Source organism: Nilaparvata lugens, chromosome 6, assembly GCF_014356525.2.
Source record: "Nilaparvata lugens isolate BPH chromosome 6, ASM1435652v1, whole genome shotgun sequence".
In the NCBI taxonomy this organism is placed as follows: Eukaryota; Metazoa; Arthropoda; class Insecta; order Hemiptera; family Delphacidae; genus Nilaparvata; species Nilaparvata lugens.
This window is the reverse complement of record NC_052509.1, coordinates 17,050,168-17,074,192: the sequence shown is the minus strand read 5'-3', so window position 1 is coordinate 17,074,192 and position 24,025 is coordinate 17,050,168. Positions and strand designations below refer to the sequence as shown.

Here is a 24,025-nt window from a genome sequence, read left to right as displayed (position 1 = left end):
CTCTCCATTTCTTTGCCTCCTCTGTAGACAACAAATATTCTTCCCGTAGCGTCTTATTGTCGGCTTCTAATACTTCAATTATTGTCGTCGACATGGATGCCAATTGGTCGTTTAGTGATGCAATTTGTGATTCAACAAAACCTATATTTTCATCAGTTTGAGAAGACACCTCATTGGTTTGCTTCTCCGTAGTCAGTTCCAGTATTCTGATGTCATTCGACATAGACCACTCAATTGCAGCATCCCATTGAGTCCTTAAGCGCTCATTCTCAATTAACAGGTTTTCTCTTTGGAGCATTAACTCCTTAATCATTGAACTTTGTTCATTTGGTTCGATTCCCTCCAAATTGTTGTCCCTTTCATCTATAGATAATTTATTGATCAGAATACTCTTATCCTTATTTGTTATATTTGGAGTAGAACAGTAAGCACTTGAGATAGAATCATTTTTGGAACTTGGAACGGGATGACTATGATTAGCAGATGATAGATCAACTATGACATTTACTGACTTATCAGTCACTAGTTGCGCTTTTCAAGCCTTGTCCAAACATCGCCACAAAATGTCACCCGTTGCCCTTGTGGTACCTTTTCTGTAATCATATTTATCATGAGTCAACTTCGGATTCCCTTTATTTGTTTTACTTATTATCAAAGAAGCCATTTTGAATACAAATTATTGAAATAGAGACAGAGGAAAAATAAGGAATGCCCAGAGAACTATCAATGCGTTTGGGTGAGAAATGGTTATCTCCTGAATAACAGAGGTTGATTTTATAAAGGGTTTGAGAGAGAAAGGATGTAGTTCAGAAATCAAAATAAACCGCGCATACTTCTTTCGAGAGTGTTGCTTTGATTAAGTTCAATGTCAACAACAGCTGGCTTCACCAGTAGAATTTCAGAACTGAATCGACGATCTTAATTGGGAATTTTTGACCAGAGAGCGTTACACTGGCCAGCCTGCATACCGGGAAAGTAAAATTATTTTGAACAACTGCAAGATAGAGATTTTGCTGTCAGTATAGCTTGTTGATAGTGTGAAGTGTGGGTGCTGTTCCCGTTCGTAACTGTTTATCTTCTATAACTGTGACTTTCAATAACAAAACTCTTCACCTGCATACAGAGACAAGCAATATGCTATGAAATTACGATACTGGATGTTACGAAAATTCACTTTTAAGCAAGTACGGATGAAAAAACACTTGTATGATAACACTGACCACTGTATAGCCTAAAATATACAATAAAACTTTAAAATTTACTAAAAAACCACGGAGCAATACTGAGTACGATCCATTTACACCTGCAGCATTTGCAGCGCTATTCTATAACAATCGGATTACAATCAATTTGAGTTGGAATTTTACATTGAACATATCAAAACTGAGGATTAATTTATAACTTTAACATGGTGAGATCCCAGTAATGTTTTATGCTTCTTGCTTATACACTATTAAATATTATTGATTTTGGATCGAAATTCAGGAATATTTTATTAGTCTTATGAATTTTATATGCAGTTATAGACTGACCGTTTTTTTACAGGCAGCAACTGATTGATGAATTCAATGACGATCCTAGCATATTTGTTTTCCTATTAACGACCAAGTCTGGAGGAATGGGAATCAATTTAACCTCTGCTGATACGGTTATTATCAACGATGTTGACTTCAACCCTTATAATGACAAGCAAGCAGAAGATCGTGTACATAGAATGGGACAAAAAAGGTTAGACTTCGAATTGTCTTCAACTAATATAAAATTCAAATGCCGTTTTCTGTCTTTTTAATATTTTGAGTTTAGAGTTTCAATGTTCCAGCGAATTTGATATCCGTAGCCTACTGTTTTTACAGACTAATTTGAGACATTATTCTGTTTGTTTTCAACTATAATTAAAAATTTCTCATTATTCAATACTAATAAGAACTTGCCGTAATCTTTTTCATTTTTAAATTTTCTGATGAATATTAGCATTATATATATGAAGTATATCTCTTTTCTGTACGGGGCTACTACTTGTAATATAAATATAAAGAAAAATAAAAATCTCAGAACCCTTTTTGAAATATTCTATCACAACATGTTTCGGACATTATGCCATTTTTAAGTGATATGAAGTAAATAAATAAATACTCCTGGAAGAATCTTATTCTGATCATATGTTAGTGTATTCATATGTTTTTATGAACTAGGACTGTAAACCCAAAATTAACAGTCCTAGTTCATAAAAACATATGAATACACTAACATGTTGTGATAGAATATTTCAAAAAGGGTACTGAGATTTTTATTTTTCTTGATATTTATATAAAGTATAGTTTGCAATTTCACTATCACTTTACAATTGATGATATGTTTCATTGCACAAACCCATATAGTCATCATAATGCAATCTTTATTGTAATAAAGTGAACTATTTAAGTTAAACTCAAGTAGTTCGAAATTTCTATTGTAATAAAATAAATTATATAATAGTAGAAATAATAAAATAACCCTCCCTATAACAATGAAATGTTGGATCAGTTTTCACTATTACCCCTATATTTACCAAAATAAGGCGGTGTAATTGTAGGTCCAGTGTCGAAATACCTGTCATCAAATTTTTGGGTAGGGTCGATTTAGTATGTTATTTTGAGCACAAAATCACAAAAATTAAATGGCGGTCACTATTTTTTTATAATAAATCACGTTCAAAGTAGCACAATTTTGCAGTGGCAGCCATTTTGATTATCAAAATCATCAAATTATGATTTTCCTAATCTAAGTTTTCCTAACCTAAGCTTTTCTTAACCAAACTTTTCTAACATAAACTTTTCTAACCTAATATATTAGAGGTGTTTGAAATGTCGTGAACAAGGTGAGGTTAGTAAAACTAAATTATTATATTTTTTTTAATTTATGATGAGTGACCGCCGTTTATTTCTTGTGATTTTGTGTTCAAAATGTCATACTAAATCGATCCCAACCAAAAAATTGATGACAGGTATTTCGGAACTGGACCTAGAGTTTAGCCAATATGGCTTGAATTTCATTCATTTAATATAATGTATAAAGTCTTCTAATTTTTTTTGTTCCTTCGGACAGAGAAGTAAAAATTATCAGATTGATCAGCAAAGGAACAATTGAAGAAATCATCTACAAAGTAGCTCAGGAAAAGTCTATACTTGGAAAAGATTTGACGAATGATGAAGGTAGGTGATCCTTGATATCTTAACATTCCAATGCATGAATTATTCATTTCTTCAGTTTACTTTCCATTGATAAAATTATGTCATTCATCATCATTGAATCTGAAATTTCTCCAGTCATTCAATATTTGGATCCACAGAAAGAAACATTGTTAAGACCCCTATCGGGAGAATAGTAAGGTTGTATCATTAGCCTACATCAGAATCAGCAGAACCTGTAAACCGTACTAGGTAATATTCAATAATAGTGCAGTTAGTTACAATGACATTATTGACTTTTCTTTTATAGGGCATCTACAATATTATTTAAAAGAAAAAAAATCAAGTAAGTTGCCCTTTTATTAACATATTATGCATAAATGAAATATAAAAAGGTTTACTTATTTACGTTATTTAATTTCAGTTCGTTATAAATGTACGAACAAGTATAGTTGTTGCAAGTGCTGCGGAACTATAGTGAAACTCACTTCATACTGTCATCATTGGTTGATTGAGAACCATTGATGTTATTCATAAGGAAAGATGACAGTGAAGTGAATCTCACAGTAGTGAACACCTACACCAGCCTTGTAGCGCATTACAATTGAATCCTATTAAAATTATTATCTTCTGCAATGATATCATTCATGATTGAATCACCTTTTTCTCAATAAACTGTGATGTAATTACATTTGTTCGGATTAAACCGAAACCAATATTCCCCATGAAATAATTGATATGTGGTTATTGTGATTTTCTAATAATTTTATTTTTTCCATTTCTATTTACAAATTGGACTCTCTTCATGATAATGTTTTCCTCAATATTACCTATTCATAATCTTTTTGCATTTCTCGAAAATCAATCATTGGTTTATCTTTTGCAGAATATGATGGTGAAGACAAAAAAACTATCCTAAATATACTTCGAAGTGCTTTGGACGTTTGAATGAAATTCGGACTTTGGAATTTCTTGTGAATGGACTCTCAGTAAATATCTGTGATACAATCAATATTATTCTCACAATAATACGTTTATCTTGGTTCATTTTTACAAGTTTAAATACCGTATATTTTTCAACAATTAAAATCTAAGTTGACAGCTTTATAATAATGATACTTTTGCATTTCTAAGAAGTGTCTCTTTTTATAGGTAATCGCGAATTATTCAAAAAATTAAGGTTAAACCTGAATACATCAATTTTATTCTCACCCTCATGCGACTTTTTATGGTAGACTTATAAAATTCTCGTTATTACGAAATTTAGCATTTTAGTCTAACCGAACTCTTGTTAATGCCGTCGATCGTATTTCAATTTTGTGTAGCTTATATTATAGTATTGAAACTCGATTCTTTACTATGTTCCACAATAGAAGGTTTTTCTCTGGCCAGGCATTTTTTATTTTTTTTTTTGAAACTTGAATACTGACTATTTGGAATTAACAGTCTACATCTGTAGCAGTTAGTTCCTAAAACCGTTTTGGAATGTTGAACAAGATACTTATCAAAATAGTTTGAACATAAGAACACACAATAAATCTGTGTCTTAATTTATAACTTAAGTCATCTCTTATAAATTATGATAACTTGTAAATATTTTCATTGATTTTCTTAGCTTATTTGAAGGCCATCATGATATTTGATATCAAATTATTTTGTTATTGTATCATTGAATGGAGTAACGAAAAAGAAACAAAAAATCATCATGATTGGATATAAAAATATTTTTCCATTGAGACAGTTTAAAATAATACTTAGTTCCAAAGCTTATAAATAACGTCAACTTCACTTTTTAACCATTCCTTCAATAGTAGCAAATTTATCAAATAATACTTTTTGAACATAATTTTTGTACCGTAATGCACAATATTTATATTTGTTTTATATTAATTCGATTATTCTAATGATGTGTATGTTTTTATTGAAAAATGTATGTTTTGGAGATTATACATGAATAAAAATATAATGTTTCGTACTATTCAGTAAATCAATGTTTATTTTATATAAAAAAATGCTCGAACCTAATCGAAATAAAATTTTATTTGTTAATCATACTTATACTGTTTACTCTACAATAAGTGAATGATAAAAAAATTGCATAGTTGCCTGTAAAGTTGGTATACGGGCGAAAGTTTTACGTGACAACGACTTTGAGTGGTAAAATAATTTTAATTTGAATATTCATTCCTATAGTAGGAAGAAGGATGAAATAATAGTAACAATTTAAAACATTTATTTATACAAAGAATTATATTTAAAACATTAATTTATACAAAGAATCTCGCACTGAATTTCATATTAACCAAATTTTATTTTTACCTTCACACATCCTCAACAAAATCACTCTGTCTCTCTCGCTCTTAGGCGGGCTAACTGTGCTCGATTCAATTTTTTACATAGCAAGTCGCGCTCATTTTTTCAAGTTAAACAAATTATTATTGGCTGAGAAACGATTTATACTACTTTTGTGATTGAAAACTACCACAACATTGTGATTACTACAACATAACCTATTCACTTATAACTATTATACTTACACTTATACCTATTCACTTATACTTATTCACATAACCTATTCACCAAGTAGTGGCGCAGTCGCAGGAGATTGCTCCGTTTCACTCTCTCTCCAGGTGAATGCCTTCGGGTTGCTGCTGCGTTGCTCGCCACTGCTCCTATTCGTGCTCTTTCCAGACGACCGTGAACCGAAACGAACGCTCTCACTCGCTCTCATTGTGAGCGCATAACGTGGGAACGTAACGCAGTTTCTTGAAGTGTCACCCGGCAAACCAATTTATAAGACGTTGTCACGTCAAAAAATGTACATAGATAGATAGATAAATGCCTTTTTATTCACACTTTACAATATAAAAAGTGATGTGGGCGAAATTGAGGCAATCCACTTAACCCACATAATGACCCTACTTATTGATTTAGAGTATGATATAGATGCTTTTTAAAATATTTGAGAAGAGAAACAGTACACTGACAAAACGGGGGGAGGGTTAAGCGTCGCAGTTCTGCTTGAATGAATAGTAACTGTAGGGTATGAGTGTGCAGCTTTTATATATTTAGATCTTTAGTGAATTTCCGGAACTAAACTAAAAATATAATCAATAATTTCTAATGGCATGAAGCATTGTTCAAAATAAAATTTTGTTTTCAAACAAAATTACTATTGCTATTTTGCATTGGGTTTTAAAAGCAATATGCATGGAATTGTAGAAATTTTTTATTGAACAAGCAAAAATCAGCGGCTGTTTTAGCTGTTCCAACACAAAAGATGTTCATTAATTCGAATATAGTAAATAGCTCAGTAGTAGTGTTGGTGAGACATCACTTATCACTACTAGAAGTGTCAAAATATAATCGATTTGTCTTGCCTATTATGAACATCAGATGGTATGTGAACACAAATCAATGATATTAGAGCAAGGTCTTTTGACTTTTTATATCAACCTTGAAACTAAAACAGATAACGAAACATTTTTATTGTAATTAATTCGAATATAACCGAAATTTTCCGTTATCTGTTTATTGTTGCTTACCCCTGTAATTGAAAGCTTATTCATTATGTTTAACCTCTAAACGTGGTTAATTAACTTTCCTAAAAGCCCCCAGGGAATGACGTGTTTACTTCTTGCCCTCGCATTAAAAAAATGAAAAATGGTAATTCAATCAAGCTTAATGTGTACTTTGTCCATATTACCTACCCTAGAATAGCAGTATTAGAATAACTTATCAAACCAGTGTTTCAAGACCCCTCATAGGTGGCTACATACATAAGATTTCACATGCGTGTTAAGGGCAGTTTTCTATCACCATTAAGACAAATTTGAGTGGCTCGTTTTAAAATTATATCCAGTCACACTATGACATCGCAAAGCTATCCTTATTCACTAACAAGGTCCTTCAACCTTTTTAGTCACCTATTTCTAGTTCATGGTGTTCCTCTCTAAGCACATTCACTAAAATCTCGCTACGGACGCAACCTGTTATTGGTCTACTGCTATTTCTTAACATTCATCGACGTTTCTTCATCTATATACTTAATTCATTGTTGTATGATTTTCTTGTACCAAGCTTTGTTTTTGAGAAATGTTGATTTTATTGCAATTATGTTTGGAGAAATTCATATTTTCATTGCAGCAGTGATACAGAAGGTGCTGTACTTTAGAAATAAACAGACATTAGTTGACGTTTTCAAAGAATGGGAGAATTTTGAAGCAGAGTATGAGAATCTAACAGGAAAACAATTGAAAACATTGGACTACAGAAAAGTTTTAGTAATTGCATTGATTACTTCGGTTGCTATTATTTTAGTTATTGCTACCTACTCACTTGATGACGATTATGGTAAGTAATAAACCAAACAGGTCTTTTTCCAAGTGACTCCGTAGCTTAGTTGGTAGCGCGCGCGGTTCATGAATCAACGGGTTTGAGACCCATCAAACTTTTTCTGCTGGAAATTTTCAACTCAATTTTCAAGATTATCCGCGTAATTTTGAACAAAATAATAATTATTCTATTATTTCATGTTTCCTGGACATAAGGAGTTTACATTTCACAACACCAAATTTTTCCCGGTACAGAGCATCGGTTACCTTCTATAATATAATAAAGGAAAGATTTGGCTTATAGTAGGATACAGGAAATTCACGAATGACGCATCATCACGTCTGAACTACTGGACTCATTAACATGAAATTTCGCATATAGATTCTCAATTTAATAGGCCTATTTTAAATTCTTCAAGATTTCAGTAGGTCAAGTTTTCATGATTAGACCCTTTCTGGTAGGTACCGGTATAAATAATATTGAAAGGTTATAACATAATTATTTCCATTTTAATTATGTTTTAATAAATAGGATTTCTATTCTAACTACTATTATTTTTAAGAGAAATTGAAATAGAATACCCACCGAACAACTTTATTTCTGTAGTTTTGAAGTTCAGATTGGTGTATCACAGCTTTTTAAATTAGCCGCCATTTCAGGTTTATATGAATCTCAAAGCTAAGTTTCGAATCAAATCATGAAAAGAGATATTTTATTGATTAATCTAATTGATTTAACATGAAATTGATTATTTTATCAAGGAAATGAAAACTAATATTAGATCAAATGTAATGGGATGAATTGAGTAACAGCTGTATACACTCAGTGGCAAAATGGAGTCAACTCGGCAACGTTGTTTTCCTATCTTTCTTCACTGCCATTATAACGTGGACCTCACTATAGGTGTCTTTTAATGTATGTTATGTTCCTATAAGAAATTATTTGGATTTAGGATTAGTTGAATTTCAGGGAGCTCTAAACTTCACAACCGCAATTGGCTTGAGCTTTCAATAAAATAATAGATTTGGTACTCTTGAACACCTATGAGCCTTGTCATCCATTCATCCTACTTCGCTTTGATAGCCACTTCGATTATTTATGTACAAACGTTTTCTAAAACTGAAACTCAATTCCATTCAAGATGTATTTATTTTGCACAACAATACAAAAAGTATGACAAAGAATAATTGTTTGTTTACGTAATTTACCTTAAGTATAATTACAAAAATAACTTCATTTTATGAATAAAATAACCATCAACTAAAAAATAATAGAAAAGTGCAAAATAAAATGTGCACCCCTAGGCATGAGCCCGAGTAAGGTGTACTACCCAAAATGAATATTTTAAATGGTCCTCAGAGGTTTAGGACCGCCCGCCCTAACAAATTTACCATAATTTTATCGGATAACAATGAAAACAATGAAGATATTTAATATGGACAGTATAAAAAGACTTGGAGTAAACTATCCCACAATTTTCAAGAATGTTTCACAGTCACTGAGTGTAATCAAACTAGCTATAGATAAACCGCCACTTTATTATCATAGTGAGGTCCACGTTATAATGGCAGTATTTGATTAACATTCGTGTTGCTATCCTCGTTTATCATTCGACATAGAAACGCTGCCAGATCTTCTTCCAACGATTTAGAAATACAATTAATTAGCAAAATATTCAATTTAAATTATGAAAATTAGTTATTTAATCATAGAGAAACATACTTTCTTAACAAATAAAATATATATGATTATTTTTAACAAGAATGAACAGATAATTTTACATCAAATATACCGGTATCAGCTATCTTCTATAGAAGGCAGTGGCAAGGCAGAGAATCAGCAATGCTGTTCTTTTATCTTTCTCCACTGCCATTTTAACGTGGACCTCACTATTCTTCTTCTTTTATTACCTTCTCCATTACGGAAGTTGGCTACCATCATGACAGTTCTAACTTTGATATCTGCTGCTCGCAGAGGTCCTGTGACGTGCAATTGAATGCTTCTCTCAGGTTTCACAACCAATACATTCTTCCACGTTCCACTAAGCGCTCACAAACTATTTTACCCTTGATTATGAGGTGCAGAATCACGTACTTAGGTCCTCTCTCAATGTGCTCAAAGTATGGGCTCATACATAATGTCACACACAATATCCAGTTGTTTACCTTTTCTTCTGAGACTTGTCTGTCCTATCTGTCCATGATATACAGAGTTTACGCCGTTAGCTCCACATCTCAAACGCTTGAAGTCTAGACTCACATTCTTTATTCAGTGTTCATGCTACTAATCCATAAAAGCGAACAAGGAACTCATAGCACTCGAAGAGGCGGGTCCTGACATCATTGGTCACGTGGCATGTGACTTGCATTGCAGCAAACGCGGGTACTCACAGAGTTTTAAGCCTCCACTTGTTCTATTATATCCCGTCCTGAAAAAGCTGATCTTGTGGAATTCCATGCTTAGTTAGTAGTGACCATATATTCTTAGCATTTAATGTGAGCCCATATTCCTCAATTGCTTTTATCAGATTCCTTAGCATTTTTTGCAGGTCTTCTAAGCTTTCAGCAAGGAGTATAGTGTCATCTGCATAGCGTTTGTTATTTACATGGGTACCATTGATGACAATGCCCGCTGCTTCACCTAGATATTTTTCTATGACCTCACTATAGTTACTATATTTTCACATGATAATAAGAGTAGTTGCAATATGTATAATGGTTTTGCCTGTCATAGGCAATGTTTTTTAATAGTCAATTGATTTTTTCGATTCAGTTACTTTCTGTAAAATTGATTATCAACTCTATGGTTTCGTGTCACACTTTTTAGGTTATTTTTTATTAGAATCGAGATTTGATTTGTTGAGACCGTATTTCTTTTTTGGCTGTTTTTAATTTAATTATACTTATCTTTCTTGGATATGGAAGCATAACCACAAGATTAAAACTATAAACAATTGATTCTCAAACATTAGGCTTTACAATATAAAAGCGATATAATTCATTTATTTACACTATGACAAATCATAAAATTATGATTGTTAGTATAAGCCTTAAACTGTTCTCGCGAATTTTGATAAATAGTTACGTGTTCCAGAATATGTCTACTCTTTGCAATGTATGCCAAATTTTCAGTCAAAAGTTTTAAAACTAGAAATTTTGTTTTAAGTGTGATAAGAAAGTGAAATTCATTCTAGATTTATAGAATCCCAACCATAGATTTGCAATTGTATGTTGCAGTGAAAGAACCGACACATTGAAATCTGTCCCGAATTCGAGGAATTGGCCAAATGCTCGAAAGGAGAAAAACCGAGAAAAAATGGTTTGAAATTTCACTTTGAATTTGAAGAATAGCATTTTTTCAAGTTTAAGCCCTAATAAAAAACAACAGATAAAATTACATTAATCTTGTTTGAAATGTTTTTCTCTTTCCAACAATACCCTTGTAATTGAAATTCGACAAGTAGTTTTCGAGTTATTGAGTATTTAATGACCGGAAGTAGGCATATTCTGAAAATATCGAAAAATCTATATATCTCGAAAACTAAGGTCGATAAGAAAAAGTTTACTAAACATTTTTTGTCAGAAATGTTGAGTAGAATCTATGGTCAACGGCTGTTACAACCTTGGTGGGACACTCTGTATATGCTATTTTTGAGATTCTCAATGTTCATCACAACTTAATTTTAATTCATTTATCTCATCTATTCAAACATTAGCGTAAAGGGTCCAAGACGAATACTGGAATGAGCATTATTTAATGAATGAATACATTGATTGAAGTTGTAATGAGTCAAGGTGATCGAATAAGTTGAAAATTAGTAAGATATCTGATGAAAAATGTTGAAATGCCTCAATATTTGAAGTTTTATTATGGTGATAATTATTATTTATTTTTATATTGATCTAGCTTATATCGATATTCATTTTCATGGAAAATTAATATTGTTGAAATAAAGTGAAAAATTATCAAGATAACGTTGTTTCGTATTTTCTAATTCCTTAGTTAATAACTTCATCGTAAGCTAAATTATCTGGGAATGTACTTTTTCAATATACTGATGGAATATTTAGTTTTTTGTGAGTTCTTCAATTCTGCAGATATTGGTTTTATTGAAATACATAATATGTAAATTTAAGCACATGCTTTCACTACTAAATATTTACTCACTGGCCTGGTAAGGTCGTATAGAGTGTCTTAATATTGCTCATACCTTCTACTTATCTTGTTATCAGCATGCACAGTTAGTACAAATACATGAATACAAAATAGCGAAACGATTTTCTCTTACCATCTAGTATTTATTTAACATATTAAAATGGTATATTAAATACAACAATAGTAGAATAAAGTATGAACTATCAACTCAGGGTTCATTTTGACCAAAAAGCGGTCACTGGATCATCTAAGGCCCAATTTAACACAGAAATGGCGTATGGCAAGGATGTGGCGCTGATTTGTCTCTTCCACGCCACTCCTACGTAAACATACACCACGCCACTTATGTTTGCATTGGACCATATTATGTTTATGTAGAAGTGACAAAAGTCAGCGCCACTTCTGTGCGAATTGAGCCTAACGGTTACGTCACTCATATGAGTGAAAATAGTTGGACTCCCATTCAAAAAACTTGTATAGTCATAGCTGATAATTGAAATCAATATTTTCATGTTGTGATGAAATGCAGTGCAGTATCAAAAATCAAGCTAAAAACATAGGGAAAATTTTATTTTAAACTAGAGTAGAATTTCCCTTGTAACACCCTTTCTATAGTATTGTACAAACCTTAGTTTGCAGCATTAGTCTTACGGAGTACAGCGCTGCCACATTTCACAGAATTCTAAAAGTATTTTTTGTAAAATAATTGTACGAACAAGAGAGCGCAGGACTTTTTGATAGAATCAGTATAGAAACGGCAATCGTGCACTCCTATTGTTTTATTGAAATAATATTGGTCATAAAGCTCCGTGCTGCAAACTAAGGCTTGCACGGCATATAGTTATATTTCTCAGTTGTGTAGTAAGAAAAATTATTAAATCACTCCAAGGACTAAGTCATAATTTTTTTGTCATATGAGCTGAATTAAATCAATAAATAATCTCATGAATAAAGTCAAAATCTTTATTAACAAATTTTAATCACAATTTCTGTAGGCTATACAAAAATGATTCAACTTGAATAAGATTTTATTGTTATTTCTATTGTTAATCCATTTCTACACATATGCAACAGAAAATTTGAAGGCAAGCCACAAGGAAAATGTCAACGTGTACATGGAGGAATCTGTGTTTTGTTGGCAATTCTGGCGTTGAGGTTGTCCATTACGTGTGGAGACTGGAAATGGCTCGATCTGATGAGATCTATTACACTTTTTGTTTCATATTGGATTTGCTGAGCTTACACATGAATAAGCTTGTTATTATTATAATAGAAGTGCTTGTTGTCAGAATACTCCATTTTACAATATTAATGATGAGCAATTGTTCGATAATTAATTCGTTCAGCTTATCTATTTCTTCAGGGCCAAGTTGTGTACCCTGAAAATTGAAAATAAAATAATTACCGGTATTCAACAATCACAATAATCCGTCTCATTAGTTACGCACAAGCCTAGAGCAGCAAAAAATGATTGGGCAGCAAAAACGTACTGTATATTCAGATTACAGTAACTTGTACATTTTTATATATTCATTATTAGCATTATTAGGCAAAGGCAGTGCAAAGTATAAAAATAAACTTTCTACTGGTGATATTTTCCAAAGTTTTTCGATTTGTATTTCATCAAGCTATCAACATGAAAAAGTTTCCACAGGAAAAAAATTTTTTTCCGATCATTACTTTCTGAGATATGAGCGCCTAAAGTTTATTATTTTGGGACAGAACATTTCAAATTCGGTAAAAGTTAACTCCATGAAATTTTGAGGATAAATTCTTCATGGTATTGTTGATTTAATAAAACAAAAATGTTCTGAAAAATATCATTTTTTTACAAATTTATTCAATTTACCAAAAATAGCAACAAAAAGTTATCTTTGGTTATTTTTAGTAAATTGAATAACTTCCTCAAAAATTTATATTTGCAGAAAATTTTTGTTTTATTCAATCAACAACACCATGAAAAATGTATCCTCTAAATTTCATGGAGTTATCTCTTACCGAATTTCTGTCCCAAAAATTTAAACTTTAGGCGCTCATATCTCAAAAAGTAATGATCGGAGAAAAAATGTTTTCCTGAGAAAACGTTTTCATTTTCATAGCTTAATGATATACAAATCGAAAAACATTGAAAAATATCACTAGTAGAAAGTTTATTTTTAGCCTTTGCACAGCCTTAAAGAAATCTATAAAACAAGGGTGCAGATCATCAGGAGTTTCCTGCAAGAATTATTTATCCACCAATTCAGTTCAGAAAATTTTTATCCTGAAATAATTATTTCAGAACCGGTTATAACAAAGTATTCTTAAATTGAAATAATTTTCGGTCACTAAGATAGTATTGAAGTGAGCCTGGCCTAATCTTTTATTCAATTTCAATATCTTGAAATTTTCATACCTCTTCCACCCACAGTAGAGGAAACGTTAGATTTCTCAAATCCTTCATGAGTGTCATCGTTGTTATTTGATTCAATTTTAAATTCACTTGGATTCTTTGGTAGCCTTCCAAGGGAATTCCAGTTTTCTGAAAAAAATGTAGTACGGTATTTCAATTTATTTGCCTTTTTCTTAAAATAATAAAAATACGGTACAATTTTTTTCTCTGCTGTGCATCCTTAAGCAAATGAATGTAAAACAATATTAACAAAAATAATGCTGTAAAATCTAAAAACAAAATTCTTGAAAATTTCTATTGTAGAATTATTTTTTCTATTGTGTTTTATTTCAATGGCATTGCTATATAATATTAGTCTGTTCGCTAGCTATGGGTTAAGATTTTAAAAAATGAATATTTAAGTAGCACATAACATGTTTTCAAAAAATTGATCATTATTATGCTATCATATTTTGTAAATTTTGAAGATCCTAGACCACAGATGAGCATGTAGAAAAATGATGGATTTGTCTTATTTATTAAATTTTCTATTAACAAAATGGGAAATGAAGCGGATTTGATTTAAGTTACTTGAATAAATTCACATTTACTTTGCTAAAATTTTTGTGTACATTATTTCATCACAAGATTAAAAAGCTATTTCGAAAAATTTTGATTTTACCCAGTCATCGACTAGAATAATGAAGTTTTTATTTATCTCATGTGTTAGACAATTTATGGGTAATTTATCTATGAGAATATTGCAGTAGTTGTGATAAAATTGCCGTCTGCTTACTGAGAGTCTGGAGAATATTATCATACATCGATTTGTTTTTTGTATTGTATAGTAGGTAAACGGTTCAAGGGTAACTTACTTATTAATGATAAGAGTAACTTAATTACTGTATCGATTTTCAAATGAGTCATTGCCAGCAAATCTGACAATGGAATTTCAATTTGGATTTTGAACATGAATACTTCAAACATAAGCCAACCTTGACCTTTATGAATTTTAAATTATTCATGGCAAGCCTATACATTTACCTTATAAAATTAATACACTTATCTTGTTTGAAAATTCAAAAAAATATCTCAAATCAACATTATGCAAATCGACTTACTGGTTCAATATCAAAGTATGAGTTATGCAATTCTGGATCCGGCTTCAAACCATCGACATCGTCCAACAAGTCATTAGCTGCATCCAAGAAATGAGGCTTGGTCATTATTACAGGCACATCTGTCATATTAAATAATATTTTTCAAAACAAACTATTACACTTTCTCAATAAGAAAAATTTTAAGAGGGAAAGTTCAGTTTTTTGTTTTGTTTTAATGTTTAATCAGATTTTAATGGAAATTGAATTTTTATTTGAGAATTAACGAGTTTAGAACTTGAAATCAAAAGTGTATGTTAATGGAGTGTCTGTTTTATTCTGTAGTTGTAACAGATAAACATAATTTATAAATTTAATACAAAGCACAACCATGAATAAATGTTTGTAACGTAGGATCAGATTATTTCTTTATTTCAGACTAACAAGAAGCCAGTGCTCCGCAAGGTTCTTTTTTAAAACTTGACGAAATGAAATCTTAAAGAATTGAAAATAGGCCTATAACATTCCTCGGTTAATTAAGAATATATATACAAAATTTAAAGTTAGTCAGTCCAGTATTTCAGACGTGATGATGCGTCAAACATAATTTTCCCATCCCGTATAAGCCAGTTATTTCCTTTATTACAGTAAGATATAGATATGTTTCTGAAACCGATACAAATAATTCGAATTCATTAAGAAATACTATCGAGACATTTCGGAGAGAGTGCTCAGTGTCATGAAAGGAAAACCAACGGGACTTTCTTTTAAGGCTGTGCAAAGGCTAAAAAAGCTTTCTGCTGGTGATATTTTTCAAAGTTTTCGAATTATCGAAATGGAAAAGTTTTCTCAGAAAATTTATTTCCCGATCATTACTTTTTTAGATAAGAGCGCCTAAAATTTTAATTTTTGGGAAAGATCATTTTAAATTCGGTAAGAGATAAATCCATTAAATTTCTAGGATAAATTCTTCATAACTTAGTATTGTTGATTAAATGAAACAATTTTTTTTTTTAGTATAAATTTTTGAGAAAATTATAGGCTTTTGCACAGCCTTAATTTAACAGTATCCATTGGAGATAAAATATATATTTTTAATTGATAAAAGGAAAAAATTGCAATGTAAACCTTAACTTGCAATCTATCGTCTTTAATCTTGCAAGTTTATTGAATGTTGTGTTTAATTGTGTACTGATTTGGTAGGTGCCCTCTCTTCCTTCCTTTTTTTTCATTTCTATGCTATATTTCATTGTCAATGGAGAATCACTTCTATAGTGAGGCCCACGTTATATGGGCAGTAATTGAACAACATTGGTGTTGCTATCCTTGTCTATCATTCGACAAAGCAGACAGCACGATTCTTGACGAATAAAAAATAATTTATTATTTTAAAATTACCAGTTTGTATTAACATCAGATATACCGGTATCAGCTATCTTCTTATAGAATTCAATGGCAAGGCAGAGAATCGGCAAAACTGTTTCCTATCTTTCTTCACTGCCATTTTAACTTGGACCACACCTATAATACAAAATTTTCTGTAATAATTTATTATTCATAACTCATTTGAGATAAGTAGGGAGTATAACGGGTAATCAACTGGTTATTTCTATTATAATAGAACTAAGTTAGTTGAGTTGAACTTTCCAACCTACAAAGACCTACCCATGCAATTGGAAATGTCAACAGCGCCTTTTGGAGCACATGTAGTTGGCTGTGTAAGGCCGTTTATTGTACCGTTACAATAGCAGGACGCATCTTCATTGACGAGAACATCGTCTGCCAAGAATAACCAACTTGGTGTGAATCTCAGTCCTTTTACACCTTCGTAATAAATGTCTTCCTTGTATACCAAAGGAACTACACTGTAAAATATAGTTTTTATTAGACAACATTTAGACTCTTTCTTCAAAAATTCATGAAACATTTAGATTCTTCCTTAAACTCATAATTAGAAACACACGCAGTACCCTCTTATTTTTATCAAGACGCTACCGGTTTAGGCCGATTATGCCATTCTCAAGAGTAAATATAGTATTAAAAAAGTAAGAAACATACAAACGTTACATCAAAAGAATATGTTTAAATAACGTAGCTCAGTAAAGTAAAATAGATTCTTAAGGCTTTTTGTTGGTTGAGAGTCACATCGATTTTTGTACGTAAGGACAGCTTTTCTGTCCTTATAAATTTTATCAGATTAAACATAACTTGACAAACATCATCTGTTTGAAATCAACTGTTCAATCTAATGGAATCTATAAGGACGGCAAAAACTCGTGCATACGAACAAAAACCGATGTATGTTTAGCTAGCCTTACGTGATGGTCCCACGTGGGCTGCATATAATTTGAGCCGTCAATGAGCCTTACGACTTTCAATACTTTAGCCGGGACCGACAATTTAACGTGTCCCTGGCTAAACACGTTTGTTTCTAACCGGGCTTAAACCCGAGACCACCATGCTGCTATGAAGCACTATATACACCAGACCACGGATCACTCCTTTAAGTAGCTTAAATCTTGAAGTATATATGAATAAAGAAAGATGAAAAGCTTACCGTGCTCAGCAATAATTCTATTATAATTTTTTTTTTTGAAATATTGATTTTAACAATCATATCGATGTTTCAATAAAAGCGTGGGCCAGATATAAAAAACAAATATAATATAATTATCCAGACATAGTTAAAAACTCAAGAGAGGAGTTATTTCAAATTTTCAATGAAATATAGTGACTATAAAATATCTTTAATTCCTTTTATATAATAACGTTGATTGATAATCGCGAATGTAATTCGATTACGAATTCTAATGAAATTGAAATTATATAATGAAAAAATCTTTATTAAATTGCTTGAAAAGAATAGATCCTCCCAATATAGTAGTGGAAGTCTACTGGATTGGAAGAGGAAATAACTTAATGCTAGTATCCTATGATATTTATTGGAAAAATAAACTTTTAATGTGAAAACTATTAAGTCTAGATGATAAAGTGAAATCTCAAGATAGAAACACAAAAGTTTTGAATTGGAAGTGCATGCAGAGGAACCTATTATGACTGGAAACTTATAAGTTTATTTTAATGTAATAACAAGAGGCTGCTGAAAGATACTCCTAAGCTAGAAGGTTGCTAAATCTAACGTTGTGATTTGAGTTTTAAAGTGATAAAATGAAGATTTATGTGACGTATAAAATACATAGTTGTTTTAATGATTATTCCTACCTGCATATATCTGTAGAGAAGACTCTCAATTGAGACTGTTTGTGGATGAATGGGGGAAGTAGTGTGACGTCATTTCCACCTATTTCATTGCAGCGTTTTCCAGACCAGAGCGACATGTCTGTCTTCTTGTTCCACCGAAGAATTTCACCCAGAGCTGATGGATCCTTATTTCCAGCGTTGATACTAAATGTGCCGAGACTTTGTCGCTGAAAGTCAAGATTTATAAGCATTAATGAGCATACAAAATATATCTTTTTGATAGAATAGTAGTTCAAAAATATGATACTCTGCTTAATTCAATTTGGTTTCAAAATCAGATGTCTTACATGCCTTAGAATTGCCATAGAGAAGTCACCATTGCTGCCCATTTGCAAAACCTTTATTGGCATCATATGACGAAGAGCCGAGCACATGGAGAATACTGCTATATTCTTGTCAGATCTTTGACAATCGATTTTGATGCCTGAGAACAGTAGATCTCTGACTGTAGCGTTGATGAATATCGAATTTGGTGAGTTGAATATGGGAGGAACGGCCAGCTCCATGAATATTCTCATCATTGACTGTAATCCTTTGATATCATTCAGAATATTTGTCACACCCTGAAAATCAAGGATGAAAATTGAAAAATTATTAGAATATTAATAAAAATTTTATCTGAGATGAGACTCGAAACTTTTTAAAGGTTCAAATCATTATCCTCGATGGAATCTCAATATCAGAAACAACCTATCTCAGAAATTGATTACATAGCTGAGTGATATGATCTAAAGATTTTGAAAATTCAAATGACTTTTCGAAAGAATGCCACAATAACGAAAATGATTTGTTATTCATTCCACATTCAGCATTTTATCTATTTTTTTTTTGGTTGGGGGGTCTATAGCATTCTAAATCATCAATATTTTTTTATTGAAATTTGAGAGAAGAGTTGATATGAATCATTTTATGATTCGTACTTGCATACGAATAGAGAAATAAATTATAACTTTACCCACATCGCATAACACAATATTTTAATTCAAATTTCTTTAGAAAATCGGTTTCTTTTCATATAGCCCAATAAAATAGTAGCCTACATGGGACCAAACAAAAATTAAGGTAATTGATTTCATTGTTTTAATCGATCCATTTGGTACTAGTAAGAGTACTCTGTTACTTTGCTATTTATTTGAATAAATTAATCCAATCTGATCTAATCTTGACCACACACCTCATCCCTTTTCTGCCATCTTCCTCTGGGAATCCCAAATGATAACTGACTTGACTTCCTTACAACAAATAACTATTTCTCATATCATTCATTATGAGTCAGTAAGATTGACACTAACCTTATGAACATCATGATAACACCATTATCACGATCAATAATACCATAAACGATTTGAAAAGAAGTGAAAATAGAAAAATCGCAAATTAGAAAAAAATATCAATTTTCGACGAGCCATAACTCGCTTTCTATTGGAGATAGAAGAACGTTTAGAGGGGATGAAAATTGTAGAGAATTTGATGCTCTTCAAAAACGTATAGCATACAAATATTAATAGAACATATGGTTTTGGAGATATCGTGAAAAAACTGAAAAAGTACGAAAATCTTGTTTTCAGGCTGCCAAAAGTTATGTCTTCAGAAATTTTGGTGGGAAACCATAGATCACTCACAACCAGTGCCGGATTCACAACAGTCAGGACATCATTTTCATCAAGAGGATATGATACATTCTTATCAAAAATATATGTGATATCCTGCTGGTATTCTACAGAATCCTCCAATGTATTTATATAGAATGGAGTTTTTCTTCTGGTTTCCCTGAAAACCATATTAAATTTTCCATATTCATAAAGGAATTCTATAAGAACATAAATTTGAAATTCATTCATTTGTTCTTAAAATAGATGAATGAATTTCAAATTTATGTTCATTCGTAAAATAAATTAATTAATTGTGTATGGAAATAATACACAATAACTTTTATTTACAATTCCGTCGACCTATTGAGGTGACTTTGTATACCCCGGGGTGACTTTGTCCCACCTCGCAGAAAAATATTCAAATCAGTTTATTTCCGATCTCTGTTATCCGAAATCGATGTTCAACATTGATAGTCCCTGATCATTATCGAGGTTCTACAATCGATATCTTGTCAAATTTCGATATATTAGTTGAATTATCGACATAAAACCATACTGCTTGCTTCATCTTGTGATTCCGTTGTCGGAAAACTTCGTATTATAAAACTTATTTCTAAAAGACTTATGATATCGGTGAGTTCATATTATTTTGGCCTTTTTATTATTTCTAAAAAAGATCTTTAGGCAGCACAAACTTAAATATTTTTCAAAAAATAATTTGTGATTTCTTGATGTGGATTTCACTTGTTTTCAATGTCATTAGGTATTCATTTTAAAGGTTAACAGTTGGTTTCACTTTGTCTAACTGATCTTTTTTTGTTTAAAATGAACTTTTTTAAATAGGTATATTTTTCAAAGTGAGACAAAGTCACTCCAAACCCTGGTTGACATTGTCTCTTAATTTCAAAAAATATATCTTCATTAAAGTAGAGAAAAATATTTACCTTTTATAATGAAAAAAAATCTTCAAACATTGCAGAATACAATAAAAAATATTGCAAGAGATTTATTGCAACTCAAGTATTGATTGCAAGCTGTTTAAAATCTCAACTCCCCAAAATTGGGACAAAGTCACCCCGGTTTACCGGTAATAGAATACTAACTAAGTTTAGTAAAAGTAAAAGCAGTCAAGTGTACTTTAGAAGATTTTTGATGAGTTTCTAACATAATATTGTATTCGTTGAATCCTAATTCAGTAGGTAGTGAATAGATCATAGATAGGTAGTCAATAGATACTAACTTGTACACATAAGGTCCTTTCTCGATCAACTTTGGCTTTCCTCCTAAATTGACCTCATCTGGATTAGTGACAGTAAATATATAGATTTTCAAATAGATTGGTATTGGCGATTCAATCCATCTGTTCCACGAATCAGTTCCGTTCCTGAGAGCCAGCTCCTGAATAATAAATAGGCTTGTATCAATCACATGAACAAGCAATATATCAACTTGAGACAATGATAACAATGTAGGTGAATTGGAGAGTAAATCATAAATATTGAGAAAAGCTTCCTATTTTAAAATCTTGAAAGGTAAAAAAATTGCTGCCGACGAAGCATTTGTTTCAGGTACATTATTCTATTTTTGGGGATTAAAAATACATAATTATTACTCCAAAAGACAATAATTTAAAATGCTACAATAGTTCACACTGTAAACCAGAAGTAATAAAATTCGTTTGTGGAACTTTCATTGAATATCCTCACGTGATTTGACTTTTATTAAAGTCTCAATTGAAGATGATCAATGGGCCTATTTAAAAAAATAGGCAATAGGTAGTTTATTAAATTTTGCAAAATAATGTATTTCCAATGGTATCATAGTAAGAGTGTGTTCTTATAAGAATAGTATAAGAGTGTGTTCTTACATTAATGTATGTTTTGCAAATTTTATAATGCAAAAATTTTATTCCAAGGAAACATGTAGTCTATATTGATTTCATTGAAAACCTTGTTTTTCCTAGCTCTACATGACAAGCTTGAAATTTAAGTTTCAGCTTGTTCATGTTCTGTTGTATTTAAAATCCTTAAACTCAACTGATGCATGTTTATATGGATGAGTTTGAAGATTTATTCGCTGGTGAAAATTTGTATTGCTGGTGATATATGATAATGGTACCTACATATATTGTAAGTTATGTAAGCTATTTACAAAAATATTTGAAATGTATAATGACTTACTTGACCAATTCTCGAATTCACAATTCTATCCAAAAGGAACCAGTCAGTTAACAAAGTTATTGACAAAGTAAATATTCCTAAAACAAGAGCAAATGTGAGCGCTTTTCGAAAATCCATATTTGTTGATGCAATCATGCACGACAACCACTTGAAATTATTTCGGTGAAAATCTTATCTGGTAACTATGAGTTTTAAAAATGGGAGCAGTTCGTTGATACTTATATCAAGGACAACCAATCGACATTTTTTATAGTCATTTCGTTGCTAATTGTTTACCGTACCAAAAATACAATCTAAATTACTTTACGGTGGAAACCAAATTCTCGGTAGATTACAAATTCTATTTGTTTTCAATTTGAAGTGTGTAACCATTCTGTTTCTGTGATGATTTCATTATTTTTTTAATGATTCATAATATCCAATTTGTGCATCAAGTGTTTGATACCGAATTGTATTAACTATGCATAAATTCATAGTTGTTAAAGTATTCAAATTACAGTAAAACCTCGCTAATCCGACTTATCGGTTAACCCATCAATGCCGTAAGATTAATTGTTGAAGTGGAAGGGTTGGTCAGCCCTCTTGTTGGTCATCCTATAAAAATATTTTAATGTTGTTTGACATTAATTTCCGATGCATCATACCGTTCAGTTTGGATCTTGTCAATGTATTAGAATACATGGCTAGAACAAAAACTAAAGCTTAAGTACAGGGTGATTCAAAGATACGGGAAATTTTGAAAGTTGTTTTGGTAGCGATTGCTACCACTGAATAACGTATGTTAGCCTGTTAACAAAACCTTGCCATTTAGTTATCATGAATGCACTACGTCACACACTGCACGAATATCGATGGCAGCTGTAAACCAATTGTTTGGGGAACGTGTTATTTCGAGAAATGGTAATATTCCAGATCCCCTGATTTGACAGCTTTTGATTTATTTTTGTGGGGTCACTTTAAAAGCAAAGTGTTCTTTAGTCGACCTGCAACAACGGAAGAATTGAAAACCAAGATTCGAGAAGCGATTTCAGAAATTCCAATTGTTATGTTACGTCAATCCATGGACAATGTTACGAAGAGACTACAGGAACGTTTGCGTAGAAAAGGAACACACTTGCAAGATGCCATCTTCAAAAAATACATTTTACGGTGTTTATTCTAAAATGGCATTATTTTTACTATTAAATGATATGAAAAACTTTATTCAAAGATTAAGTGTTTTTCTTGAAATGATTCAACTTTCAAAATTTCCCGTATCTCTGAAACACCCTGTAGTATGTTTTTATGTGAATAAACGAGTACATAAGGTAATCAGGTCTCATAAGGAATAGAGAAGTTTTACATTACTGTAACTTACGTGAAGTATCTAATTTTTACCATAAATTTTTTGTCAGATACCTTCCTGTAGTTTCTTCAATATTCGACTGGATAAGATTTAATCAAGTCTTCAAAATGAGTATTGATCTACCAATCTACCATTTCTATACAAGCTGCGATTTTTTCTATATTTTCCACATATACCAAAATTAACTCTTGTTGCTTTAATTTTGGTACAAATTTCTTCTATATGCAGTGAAAATTATTAATGACATATATTGTATTGTTTGTTGTAATAAATGAAATGAAAATGCTGTTTGAAGTGAATCTCACTAAAGACAATCCTAGTAATAAGAAGGTAATAAAAAGCTGTGCTTATCGATTCCATCTAAACCATTCTTATTTCATCAGGGATAAATGAATAGGCTATTTAATTATATAAAACTAATTTTATTAACAAGCAGTAGGAAAACCACAAATAATAATATATAATAGTATAAGCTATACTTAATAATGGAAGTGGTCTTAAACTTATCAACAATCAATAGTG

At 31.4% G+C, this 24,025-nt stretch overlaps 2 protein-coding genes across 3 annotated transcripts in view; one reads left to right on the top strand and one right to left on the bottom strand.

Annotated features, from left to right (window-relative positions):
- Positions 1-5,133, top strand: part of LOC111048603 (SWI/SNF-related matrix-associated actin-dependent regulator of chromatin subfamily A containing DEAD/H box 1 homolog) — a 36,408-nt gene extending 31,275 nt beyond the window's left edge. For both annotated transcript variants that reach the window (XM_022334522.2, XM_039430295.1), the window contains exons 16-18: positions 1,546-1,728; positions 3,085-3,191; positions 4,054-5,133. In XM_022334522.2, the coding sequence (XP_022190214.2) occupies positions 1,546-1,728; positions 3,085-3,191; positions 4,054-4,115 (352 nt within the window). In that variant the 3' untranslated portion in view covers positions 4,116-5,133. The remainder of the gene's footprint in view (positions 1-1,545; positions 1,729-3,084; positions 3,192-4,053) is intronic.
- Positions 5,134-12,606: 7,473 nt separating this feature from the next.
- On the bottom strand, positions 12,607-22,351 carry LOC111048604 (sensory neuron membrane protein 2). The gene is made up of 9 exons (XM_022334523.2): positions 22,159-22,351; positions 21,219-21,376; positions 20,009-20,156; positions 18,674-18,949; positions 18,348-18,553; positions 16,791-16,990; positions 15,150-15,268; positions 14,053-14,178; positions 12,607-13,036 (listed from the first exon to the last, which is right to left on the bottom strand). The coding sequence occupies exons 1-9, from the start codon at positions 22,291-22,293 to the stop codon at positions 12,863-12,865; spliced, it is 1,542 nt and encodes a 513-aa protein (XP_022190215.2). The 5' UTR covers positions 22,294-22,351; the 3' UTR covers positions 12,607-12,862.
- Between the last annotated feature and the right edge of the window lie 1,674 nt (positions 22,352-24,025).

Excerpts from the sequence above, each read along its gene's own strand:
- LOC111048604 (XM_022334523.2), bottom strand. The coding sequence starts at position 22,293 with ATGATTGCATCAACAAATATGGATTTTCGAAAAGCGCTCACATTTGCT. Across the intron at positions 18,950-20,008 it reads TTGTGAATCCGGCACTGGTT|GGTGTGACAAATATTCTGAA; the intron begins GTGAGTGATCTA and ends CTTGATTTTCAG. Across the intron at positions 14,179-15,149 it reads CATACTTTGATATTGAACCA|AAAACTGGAATTCCCTTGGA; the intron begins GTAAGTCGATTT and ends CATTTTTTTCAG.